General features: G+C 33.2%; 2 protein-coding genes across 2 annotated transcripts; one reads left to right on the forward strand and one right to left on the reverse strand.

The window, feature by feature from the left end:
• Nucleotides 1-2,471: 2,471 nt before the first annotated feature.
• On the reverse strand, nt 2,472-3,106 carry LOC108826476 (VQ motif-containing protein 10-like). Its single transcript, XM_018599855.1, has one exon. The coding sequence runs from the start codon at nt 2,954-2,956 to the stop codon at nt 2,642-2,644; it is 315 nt and encodes a 104-aa protein (XP_018455357.1). The 5' UTR covers nt 2,957-3,106; the 3' UTR covers nt 2,472-2,641.
• Nucleotides 3,107-6,412: 3,306 nt separating this feature from the next.
• Nucleotides 6,413-7,984, forward strand: LOC108826468 (exopolygalacturonase). The gene is made up of 3 exons (XM_018599847.2): nt 6,413-6,668; nt 6,770-7,597; nt 7,679-7,984. The coding sequence occupies exons 1-3, from the start codon at nt 6,513-6,515 to the stop codon at nt 7,904-7,906; spliced, it is 1,212 nt and encodes a 403-aa protein (XP_018455349.1). The 5' UTR covers nt 6,413-6,512; the 3' UTR covers nt 7,907-7,984.
• Nucleotides 7,985-13,060: the final 5,076 nt, after the last annotated feature.

Below are 13,060 nucleotides of genomic sequence, written 5' to 3' on the forward strand. Positions count from 1 at the left end.
TACAATTATAAATAATTAATTAAAAATTTTAAATTATATATTTTACGAATTATTTCTCAGAAAATTAAAAATCCTTAAAAATATTTTCATAAATCCTAATAAGTTGTTCTATAACTCAAGTGATTCAATAATTTATCCAATTTCGATGTAAAGTGGTTCTATAACATAACCTATGAATTTAGAAAACCATTTCGATGTAAACTACAATAATTGAATTTACAATAAAATAGTTTTGACAATACATATATAATTATCACAACTACACATTTATACAATAATAAATAGATTTAGAAGAGTTTACAAATGATTTTATAACATTTTATAAGTATTATAATTGAATTTATAAGCCATTATAACGATTAAATAAAAGTCTTATAAATAATATGTGAACTCTAATAAAATGACTTTGTAAGCTAGAATGAAAAATGATCTTAAATAATTTCAAAATATATATAAATGATTTATAAACCATCTGCAGAATTTAAAAAACATAAAAAGTTCTAATAATAATGCATTACTTAGAAATATAATTCTTTGTATAAAATGCACAACCATTATATTTATTTTTATAAATTATATTAGTATTTTATATAATTATAAATAAAAATTTGATAAAATAAACAAATTTATGACATATTATATACTATTTCTATAATTCTACAATTAGTTACCATAAATCATTATTTGTAATATTACATGTATTATATGGTAACTTGTATTAATGAGTTTGGGAATTTCTTTTTATTTCTTGATCCGAATAAAATAAATAATTAATAAAATTTATCAGTCAATCAAATTATAACAAATTTTTGAAAATTCACCTATGAGCGACAAATAAGCAAAAATCACTTAAGTGATTTCTCAATTAATATATAGAATGATAGTCAGCGTTAGTGTTACGTTTGATTGATTTTTTTTTAAAGGTTCTCGATGACAAAATTGCTTCGAGAATTCTATTAATTTCTAACATTTTTAGAAATTATAGTTTACTTTGACGTATAAATTTTCTAATAATCGTTGAATCAACCCCAGACGGATAAGATCGTGTTTGTGTTGGGTTGATATAAAATAAAATGGTTCAACCAACACAAAATTGGTAGGTTGGTTAGAGAGGGTCAACAGTGGGTTTTGTTGCTATTTGCCTCAGCCATTTACGTACCTCTTTCAATATATAAACACAATAGGAGTAGTTCACATTATTTGGTTGTTGTGAACAAGTTTTAAAAAATTAAACAAGTTCACATGTTGGATTTCTTAAAAAGTTGTACAAGCTTTTCCAAAGAATGGTATTGTACCATGTTCTTAAAAAAAATATTGGTTTATATACATTAAATATTAAAAAAGTATACATTAAATATAATCGTTTGTGCGTGACAAAAAAAAAAATATAATCGTTTGTATAACCAGACACCTGCCCATCCTCAGGTATCTCTACATAATAACATCTTAACTAAACTTTTTTCAGAAAAAAAAACATCTTAACTAAACTATGGAGAACTCATATCCCACCCGAAATTAAGATGTTCTGGTGGAAGGTCATTTATAATGGTCTTCCTGTAGTAGAGAATCTGACTAAAAGAGGATGTAAAATCCATGAAATGTGTCTTGTCTCTGGTGAATGGGTAGAAACTAGAAACTATAGACCACATGATTCTCCAAGGCCCTTATAAAATTTTAAACCCAAAGTTTAGAAATTCCATATCAGCACATCGACAGACGCAGCTCTTTAGGTTCCATGGGCTATCAAATAACAACTGTAAGTTTAAGGCCTGTTCAAAATTTAGAGAATGGGCCGTATTATAAATCAATTCATATTATTAGGGATGGGCATTTCGGTTTAGTATCGAGTTCGGTTTGGGTTCGGTTTGGTTTGGGTAATTTGGATTTTATAAAATTCAAACCAATTAAAACCAAAGTAGTTTTGGTTTGGGTTTGGTTTGGGTTTACGGTTTGGTTTAGATTTAGTTTGGTTTACATTATTATGGTCTAGTTTGGTTCGGTGTAGTTCGGATTGGTTATAAAATATGAATGCATCACTTTTATACTTTTATTAAAAAAATAATAACTCATAAATACAGAGTGAGAATATAAAAACTTATGCTACATGATTTTATATATAATAATATTATTTGAATCGTATTTATAATTTTTTTTAAAGATATGGAAGTTATGAAAAAAATGAAAAACGAAACTTTAACTAAAATTTACAATCTGTTAATACTTATATATATCATATATATTTTTACTATATATATATTGGATTATCGGTTTGGTTCGGTTTGGTTCGGTTTAAACCCAAACCAAACCAAACCGTTCGGGTTGAGTAAAACATGAACCAATTGGGTTACATAAAGAGCACGGTTTGGTTTGGTTCGATTTAACTTCGGTTTGGTTGGTTCGGTTCGGTTCGGTTCGGTTCAGTTTGGGTTTTTTTCCCACCCCTACATATTATTGCTCTCCAAAATATAATCTTCACAATCTCAACAAGACCTATAATCACTAATCTCAGAATGACAATCCACTTAAGGAGATGATTAACTTTATCTTGGATGAACCATAGATTTGAATTTGAGAATAAAAGGAAGATTAAGTCGCTGTCAAAAAAAGATTAAACCATTAACATATAATTCAGTTTAGTGACTCAATCTTCAGACCATAGCTTGTACAGTTCCTCCATGGGAGGCAACTCCTTGAAAAACCTATCAAACTCCGTAGTTGTCCCCACTCCTCTGCCGTCGTAGGGCCGTCTGGTTTTTCCACCAGTACTATTACCTCCACCGTAACAACGACCATCAGAAGGGGAGGGAGACTCGAAAGGACCGGCGGCCACGATGGCATCTTTACCTGTGAGTTCTTGAACAACATTTTTGAAGCTACGAGCATCTGTCTCAACGTACTGTGTGTTAATGAACACAACTTTCATTGGCTCCGACTTCATCTTTCCTCTTTCAGACATTGCTAAATTGATCAATTTTAACTTTTAAGGAAAACAAAAAAAAAACTGAGATTAATGTTGTTGCCGATGATGATCAATTAAGTTTTAGCTCTCCAGATGTTTGTAATTTATATGCCTACTTGTTTGTGTATATATAGAGAGAGACAGAGATGTGAACCATAATCATATGACAAATTTATCTTTGTGGTGGGGTACTGGAGTGAATCAGTTTTTTTAAAACAATTTTTTTTATCATCCGGTCCTACATGAAATATAATTTAAATGTCGATCTAATTTAAAAAAAACGAATATTACGCCATTGATGAATTCTCGTCCAATACATGTCATATTAGTGTAGTAGTTGAATTTCCTAATTATTTTATTGGTCGAACGATGCTTACTGATTTTTATCTAGTTCTAGAAATGCTTACGATTGAGGGTTTTCTGACTATATGGACCTCTAATTTTTTATACTGCTGTTATTTATAAATGAAATGAATAATACAAATTTTCTATAAGATTTTAAGCTAACACTAATTAAGAAACAATCTAACGAAAACAACAGAAAATTGTGCATATCACTTAATCGGTCCAAACAAAACTCTTGATTAGTATTGAAACATAGTATTAAATCCTTAAACGAAAAGTTTAGATTGATGACTACTGATTAGAATTATGTATTTATAGTATAAGTATATAGCATATTAACAAATTATGCATGAAAGGACAATCTATATCAAATACCAATCGTAGTCACATGGCTTTCAGTTTTGCAAAAATACAAACTCTTTGATCGTTGAGACATATAGACCGTTAACATAACCCAGCAGCCTTCACGGACCATATATTAATTTTTTTTTTTTTTGTAAAGACCAAACATTAAAGTTTCATATCACTATTACTATCTAAAAATATTAACTTTACGAGAAAATCATGTTTTCTTTTAGTCGGGTCAAAGCACACCTTCTTTGATGAAACCATATCACATCACGAATGCAGCCTATGAAAAATTTATAGAAATCTTGGAAAGTATTTGCACGTGTGTAGAATTTGCACGTTCCAAACACTATTTCACCAAAACAAAATGAAATCGTCTTTGATAATTATGCTTCTAGAAAATATGAAACTTAACTCTTACAAAAACTAATTATGCGTCTCAATGATCATACCTTTTTGATATCCATTTTTACCGTTTTGGAACAAGAAAAAAAATAGTATATGAAATATAACATAATGAGGTTAAAATAACTATAATTTTCCTGGATCGAAATAATCCAAAACTACTATGAGGTCACTTTTGATCATTATATGCACAACGCATCTTGAGTTTATCAGTGGGTAACTCGATAACCATACATTTATTTTAGACACCTCTGTAACAGAGATTAGAAATTTCAATGATGACGCAAGAAGTCAAGGATAAGTTTTGAGTAGAGGACGGGCCCCTCTCAAAACTCTCCCTGAGCATCGTATCCGTATATAACTTTTTTTTTTGAACCGATATATAACTTAGAGTTATTCTTTTTTTTTCTTTTGAACGACTTATTTTTGACTCATTCATTCACCAAACTATTTTCGCAAAATGTAAATTTGTTACCGTTTGTACGGGTTGTATCTTTGCTCTGGAACAATAGCTTTAACAGTTTTACCCAAAGAAAAAGATTTATCTTAGTGAAAAGAATTTTTTTCGTGTAGGCAATGCAGCCTGTTGTAACACGGAAAAACACTTTGATTATTAACAAGCGGAAAACAAGATCAGCTTGATATCAATGTATTTTCACTATCCAATAATATTAAGTCTAGATTTCATTATTGATTTTTTTTGTAGTCATAATTGTTAGGTCATATCTTTTGTCGGGTTAGAATATTTTTTCAAAAACTTGTTTTGATTTACTTGATGCAATATACCGTATCAACTGTTATGTTATTATCTTTGATAGACTAAATAAAAGAAATTTTAGATGAAAAAGTACATTTGAGATGACACTAATTACATGTAATTATAAATTTATAGCCATGCAAAAAAAATTGAGTTATAACATATTCTTTTTTGTCATTTTTCATTCCTATATTTTGTCAGCCTTTTCTATTTAAAAACCACTGCATGAATATATAGGATAATTATCTTTTATTTTTGAAAAGTATATATAGCATCATTGTTTCAGGACATTAATCAGTCAGTTATTATTTCTACCGAATTTGTATGTGATTTATTGGGACTAAAAAACCTTTCAGATCACGGTTATAAAAAGATTTATTTCGATAGAAAAACATTATTATAGTTTTAATACCATAATAATCGTAATATATTTTCAGCAACCCATGAACATCAGAACATACAAAAGCAAAGTCAAGATTGGATATATACTAGATCAGGGTAAGAATTTGACAAAAAAAAAATCTTGACTGACCTGCCTTTTTCCTTTCTGATTTGACCCCCTTTTACGTTTGTAATAAATACTTTGAAACTTTTGACAAAATTTTAGATTGTTTAATTCATAAGCATTTTATCAACATATTTTAATATTTAGATATATTCTAATTAGATCACTAAAATTACAAAATATTTAAAGAATTTTAAAATTTTCAAATGAAGAAATAATCTTTCTTTTTTTTTTACTTTTCTAATTTTTTAATGTCCATTAAAACTAGTAATAGAGATGCAACAGTGATCTATGGATAACCACATTTGGATTTTGCTTTATAAAGTTTCAATTATTAAAAACATATCCAAAGCTATGATTTTGGGTTATATCTTAACCAAATTTCCCAAATTTTAATCGCCCAAGCACCAACACAACCAACCCTTTTTTTTTTTGTCAAAATGAAACTTCATTCATAGTTTAAAAGTTCAAAGTCAAGCGACTTGAGAGACAACCAAATAAAATAAAAGCAACCAATAGGTGCCATAGGAAAGAAAAGAAACTCCCCGGGGAGTATTAAGAAGAACTTGACGATCAAAAGCAAAGGATGATGTCCAGTTCGCCATTTTCAGAACACAACCAACCCTATGATACAATGTTTTGATCTGTTTAATTCCAATATCTAATACGTTGGGATATTTTCCGTTGTTGTACTAGCATGATTTTGGCAAGTGATTCCAAATTTGGCATGTTGCTTTATAAGCGGAAACTTAAATTCTTGCAAATTTGATATTTAATTCTAGGGAAATGGATTCGTTGATAATTTCAGTCAACAATTAATCAACCAAGATTGAAACAATTTACCATATATACTGATATCTGTTTCAACAAGGAAATCGCAAATAACTCATTATAGTGAATCACAAGCAAACATTAGAAAGAAATCAATCAGTTGGCATAGTTAAAGAAACAAATTAATTTGTATGGTTAATTTAGAAACCAATCAATTTGTATATTAACTAAAATCAAGCCACTCGTATATCTTCTAACCAAAAACCGGTAACGAAAATCAAGGCACTGATACAGATATCTTACATTTAGTATCTAGATATCCACTTACCACTAGTAGTATATAACTATCATAAAACTCTCTGTTATTTACATGTATCAGAAGTCAAAGACCAACAGGTAACTTTAAGAACAAGAAGGAGGAAATGGCTAACACTGCTTGTGGTCTCGCGTTGATATTGTTCATCTCTTCTGTAGCAAGTGGTGTTTCAGCCGCTGCTCCCGCCGCTTCTTTCGGAAGAAAGATATTCGACGTCCGAAGCTACGGTGCTCGTGGTGACGGCAAAACAGATAACGCCATCGTACTAAATATTCTCATTTTCTTAATTCAAATAGTGATATGTTATTGTTGATTTAACTATTAACACGCGTTTGATTTATTGTCTTTGATTTTACGTTTTAGGCGTTTACAAGAGCGTGGAAAGATGCGTGCCAGTGGAAAGGGAGCTCTAGAATATTCGTACCACTCGGAACGTTCTACCTCGGTGGTGTAACCTTCTCGGGACCATGCCAAAATCGTATAAGTTTCATCATCAAAGGAACTTTGTTAGCACCTAAAGATGCTAACGCCATAAAACAAGACACGTGGATTATTTTCAAGTACGTAGACTATCTCACGGTCTCGGGCGGTGGCACTCTTGACGGACAAGGAACCTACGCTTGGCGACTCAATGACTGCAGCAGAAACCCTAACTGTCGCCCTCTACCGATGAACATTGGTTTCCAGTTCGTGAGATTCTCGAGGATCAGCCGCATCAAATCCGTCAACAGCAAAATGGGCCACTTCAACTTCTTCGCCGTGTCATATTTTGAGATTACACGCGTTAGCATTAGGGCTCCTGGAGATAGCCCTAACACCGACGGGATCAAGATAGGTTCGTCGCATCACATGAAGATTCACGACGTCTACATTGGAACCGGAGACGACTGCATCGCGATCTTGTCCGGAACCACGAACTTGGATATCTATAGTGTCAATTGCGGACCGGGTCATGGGATCAGCGTTGGAAGCCTTGGGAGGTTTAAAGATGAGAAGAGCGTTTATGGAATATCCGTTAGGGATTCTGTCTTTACCGGTACGAGTAATGGAGTTCGGATCAAGACGTGGGCTCCTTCGGCATCACGGAACATTGTTTCGAATTTTACTTTCCAGAGTCTCCAGATGATCAATGTCGGTAACCCAATCATCATAGATCAACAGTACTGTCCAAACAACCAGTGTAGTAAGATGGTAACTTCCACGACAAGAAACAATGTTTTACCTAATTTTTAATTGAAGATGGTTTAATTTGTTCTGTTTGTTTGCATGTAGTCTCATTCTCAAGTTCAGATACAACACGTGAAGTTCAATAACATTTGGGGGACTTCGACGGACAAAGTGGCAGTGAAGTTGCAATGTAGCGCGATAGCTCCTTGCAAAGACGTTGAGCTCGCCGGAATTAACTTAGTGCACCGTGGTCTTGACGGTCCAGCCACCGCTTTGTGTGAGAATGTTCATGGTTGGACTCGTGGCAAGATTTCACCTCCTTCTTGCATTTGATTCACGTTATTTTATTTTGTCGTATTTGTTTCATAGCTTTTATAGTTCTTTCAAATTCAAAATTCAATACTTTGATTATGGCACTCGTGAGCCTTTTTTGGCTAAAATTTGGTATTTGTGTGTCAGAGAATGGACTTCCATCCAATTCTCTGATCTTCGCTACTCTAATGCTTCAACTCCTAAGCATCCGCCGCAAAACCTGAACTGATAAACATTTAACGCACTTAACTCAAACAACAGTTTACTAGTTACTACCAAGGAATATAGAAGCACTACCAATAATAAGAGTATGTGCCTTCCAAGCTGCATCTACAAAACAGAGTATATATCTGATGGGTAGATTGTTTCAACTCACAAACTTACACTAACTACTTCTATAGTTTTGACATCCCATACCAAATATTTACACTAACTAGTAACTTGTTACTACTATAGTTTCAACACACAAACTTACAATATGACACAATGGAACTACCTCATGCTATAAGGTTTCAACTCAGTTTCATAATTTTTCGAAGAATACACAGAAACTAAACATAATGAAACTGAATGAAACGAACTTCCTAACACCATAAGCTATGGTTTCAAGTTTCAATACCAATGTTTATTTTCCATGAAAAAAACATGTTTGGTTTTTACTGTTTAATTTTTTTTTTTTTGTTTTTGAAAAAGGCTTTCATTTTAAAATGCATAAGTATTAAAATGAATTTTCACTCATAAGTCTGAGAAAGTTTGCAACAAGAATAGAGTTAATCACAACCCTAGCAAAGGATCCACAAATGAATCCTAATAGAAAAGAAAAAGAAAGACCCAAACTAGTGGAAATGACTCCTTCGGCTGCGACCTCGTTTACCCCTTCCACTAACATTTGTCAATTCCATATCTTGAAATTTTTGAGCTGGTTTTATTAGTCTTCTACCTCAAGTTAAATTATAACCGGAAGTTTCTCCAATCTCATCCAAACCAGTCTCTTTCCCATAAGCAAGAGGAGTCTCCAGCTCCATGTGGGAATGATGATGGTTGTGAGTGAGAGGCGAGTGAGGACCAACTGTTTGCTCATTTTCAGAAGTTTGAGAGGCTTCCAAAATGTTAACTTGTGATGGAATTTCTTCCATAATTTGTGACTCAGAGGGCGCAGCGATGGTGGCTGCTAATATAGATAAAGTATCATCAATCTTTGAGCAAGAAGTAGAATGTACCTCATGTGAATGTGTGAACGGAACAGAATTTGCATCCTCGGTGTGAGTAGTATCAGAAGTGTTTTTTGGAGTCTCTTGCTCTTTGTGGGCAGAATGTGATTGCAAATTTTGTTCCGAGTGGTTGACATGAGCACTAGGGGAGCTTTGCAACAACGGGACTATATCCACCGTAGGGACCTCTTCATTGGTATCATAAGTTTCTTTTGTAACAGCAGGAGATCCAAGTGGCTTAGGAGGAAGTAAACACCTCTTCTCTTTATGGCCAAGTGCTCCACATCTTTCACAAGCACTAGGAATCCAAGAATACTCCACATTGACCAAGTAGATATTACCTTGTTTATCATCAAGAGCAACTAGCTTCGGAACGGTTTATCTAACTCAACCTCAACTAAGATTTTAGCTTCCCCCATATTTGTTGGATCTAAGCGAGGCCTATGTGTAAGCATTGGCTCTCCCAAACCTGATGCTATGTGACTGATACCTAGTCTAGAGAAACATGAATCCGGTATATTCTTAAGGGTTACCCACACCGGTAATGTAGAAATTTCAGGGGTTTTAAAAGAGTCTACGGGACTCCAAGGGGCCACAAATAAGAGGCAATCATCCACATGCCACACACCCTGTTGAATAACCCATTTACGAGTATTTTCATGAGGAATATGGAACAGAAACGATGACTCTCCTAATTTCCGACAAGATATCTTACATTCCCGTCTCCATAATCTATTTAAGACAGCATGAATAAGACCTCCGGGTGGGTTAGAGCACCTATGGAATTGTCCTACAAGGTATTCTTCCTTATTCTCAGGCCCTAATCTAAGAACTATAGAAAGAATTATCACCTGAGGAGTTCCATCAAGTTGATAAGTAAGTTGGGCAGCACGAAAAAGGTTTCTTGAGGATTGGTTCATGCGAGCAGAGCAGCCCATGGAAACCGAAGGGTACCGTCGTCCTTGAGAGCCGGAGGAGGCATTTGTTCCTTTGGAGGATACTTCAATTGCTCCTTCTTATGCTTGTGTCCATTAATAGATTCACTAATTGAAGGCCAGAACGAAGCTATTTGATCTTTTACCGCCTCTGAGACACCAATCTTTGGTGTAGCAGGTTCAGGAGGGGTAGGAGGAGGCGTGAAGCGGAGTAGTTTCAATCACACTCCCATGGAACGAACGAAGACAGTTTCTTTTGTTGGTTCCTCATCGAGGTCACCTTTTTCAGAAACTTCATCAAGACCAGTAGGTACTAGCGGTAGTGCTTCCTCATTAATATCAATGGCTTCATCGGTGAGAGGTGCAGGCGGAAGGTTGGTGGTTACAGAAGCAGGAGTGTCTGTGGTTGCAAGAGGAGGAGCGGTGGTTGCAGAGGGAGCATCGGCATCTAATTCAAATTAGCTGACCATCGTCCAAGATGTGGCCAGCGAGGATCTGGAAGAGAAGCATGTTGAAGGTCGGTTTCGACACCAGTGACGACGTCGGACGACTTTGGTCCAATTTCAGTACTCCGCGATTCGTCTCTATCAGCATCCACAGAAGAGGAAGAGATGGAGCAAGCAGCAATAGAGGAGAGAGGTCCGTCTTGTAAGATACGTGTGTAGACAAAAACTTTGTCTCGACTAAATACTAATTACCAAACAAGTTTAAATGGAATATAATATAGCTCAATTATTATTTTTCTTTGCTGCAAATTAATTAGCGTGTATGTATCACAATGAAACCAACTTCTTTTAACTCCATAAGCTATGGTTTCAAGTTTCAAAACAAATTTTTATTTCCCACAAGAAAAAACGTGTTTAATTTTCACTGTTCATTTTTTTGACAAAGAAGTTTCCCTTTGACTCGACTGCCGACGAAAAAAAAAAACTTTGAGACGACTAATTACCAAACAAGTTTAAATGGAATATAGCTCCGTTTTTATCCTTTCTTTGCTGCAAATTAATTAGCGTGTACAAATTATATCCACATAATGTGCGAACCACATATGCTTTGCTTTTCAGTGCTTTCACCCACCACTTTCTATACATTTTCTGTATTTTGTTTTTTTCTACTGTTTTCCAAGTAAATTCATGGTGGAGTATGTGTATATACACAAGTAATACTTCTTTTATTTTGAAAAAGGGTTTATATACAAGTAATACTTAATCGGTTAATCCACATACACTCACCTCATCACGTATAGTCAGAACATAGAAACTAATTTGATTGTAATTGGATACGTAATTGATTGTCTATATCAATATAGGTGTAGTAATTGAAATTAGGATCAAGTATGTTTGATACCCTAATGACGAATATCTTACATCAATAGCATTGTATATTAATGCTGACAACAAAATATACTAATGAATATTAGGATCAAGCCACGAGATATAATGCAAACTATTGACATAAATACTAGAGAATACTAGAGAATATAGTTAGTTGCACCATTTTTATTCGCTTATACAGCATTGGTGATATATATCCGGATCGGTCCAATCCAATCATGAACTGGCTTGGACATATTATGACTAGGCCTGGGCACGGATCGGATATCCGGATTTTTGAAGGTATTTGTGATTTGCTTCGAATGTTACGGATATCTAATTTTCCGATTTGCTTTGATTCGGAAAAATACGGATATTCGGAAAAACGGATATCCGGAAAATAAATAGATATTTGCGGATATTTGCGGATACTTATGGATATCTCATTTGTTTTGATTAATACAAATAATCTTAAAAATTTGATACAAATTTTTTTTGGAAAATATTTTTTTTTGCATGATATAAAGGATAAAAATTAAAAGATACAATGAATCTACATATTTTGTAAAATTTTAAACTTAATTAACAATTATAATAACACAAAACTGAAGAAAAAAATTATAATTGTCATAAATGTTTTTTTCCTTTTATGTAATATTTTTATATAAGTAATAATATGAATAGAATCTGTCAAATCATATGTTAGAATAATAATTTTATACAATTAAAATTTTAAATATAATCAAAATATACATGTATTTATATATTGACGGATCGGATCGGATATTCGCTTCCCAAAATTTTAGTATTTGTGATTTGCTTCGATATTAACGGATATTGAATTTTAGTATTTGCTTTGCTTCGAAAGCTTACGGATATTCGGAATTTTCGGATCGAATAGTAACGGATAACGAATCGAATCAAATTTCACGGATAAAATGCCCACCCCTAATTATGACTGGTTCGGAGGCAATGATAAGATTATTTTCCAGATTATAAAAACTTTATTCTTATATATAGTTCTTGATTCTCGATTGTGGAAAAAAACAAATATTTAGTTTAATGAATAGAATAGCTAGAATATTATTTTTGTAAATAATTTCATTGAAGCAAGACAAAACTAGTCCGAAAATTTGTTGAAATCCAAACATAGTTAATATGTTTTTTCACAACATAACTAATATGATAATATCATAATTTTTAAACCTTTTTTGTTGACACAATAGAATTTTCAAACCTACAAAACTGAATTTGTTTTCTAGCAACTTTTTTTTTGCCAATGTGTAGTGTATTATATAGTTCCATAAGGGGATCTTTGTGAGTCCATCAGTCCATGTGAGTAGTTTCAACCTACAAAGTGATGGACATTATCACCTATGGGCCACCACCCATGAGAGAAGGGAAAAGTTCACGTTTTGGATTACACCACCCTCTCGTGCCTAACGAATATCTCTATACATGGACCCCATTACTCCTTGTGTAATCATATCTTAGTTACATACTAATCATATGCTAAAGTCACTTGTATCTTTTTTTTTTGTTTGAACCACAAAATAATTAAACTGGCTAAAGTCACTTGTATCTATATGGTTAGATTAAAGGTCATAGATGTTGCAGCGCTTAGCTAACATATATTTAAAGCTATTAATTAGGCATTGGACGAAGACCGACCAACATGTTACTTTACTTATGTGATCATTGTTTTTCATTTAAAAA

Source organism: Raphanus sativus, chromosome 9 (genome assembly GCF_000801105.2).
Source record: "Raphanus sativus cultivar WK10039 chromosome 9, ASM80110v3, whole genome shotgun sequence".
NCBI classification, from domain to species: Eukaryota; Viridiplantae; Streptophyta; class Magnoliopsida; order Brassicales; family Brassicaceae; genus Raphanus; species Raphanus sativus.

What these genes read in the sequence shown, in the direction of transcription:
- LOC108826476 (XM_018599855.1), bottom strand. Translation starts at nt 2,956, where the DNA reads ATGTCTGAAAGAGGAAAGATGAAGTCGGAGCCAATGAAAGTTGTGTTC.
- LOC108826468 (XM_018599847.2), top strand. Translation starts at nt 6,513, where the DNA reads ATGGCTAACACTGCTTGTGGTCTCGCGTTGATATTGTTCATCTCTTCT. An exon ending in GCAAAACAGATAACGCCATC is followed by an intron (nt 6,669 to 6,769) that starts GTACTAAATATT and finishes TTTACGTTTTAG; the next exon opens with GCGTTTACAAGAGCGTGGAA. An exon ending in ACAACCAGTGTAGTAAGATG is followed by an intron (nt 7,598 to 7,678) that starts GTAACTTCCACG and finishes GTTTGCATGTAG; the next exon opens with TCTCATTCTCAAGTTCAGAT.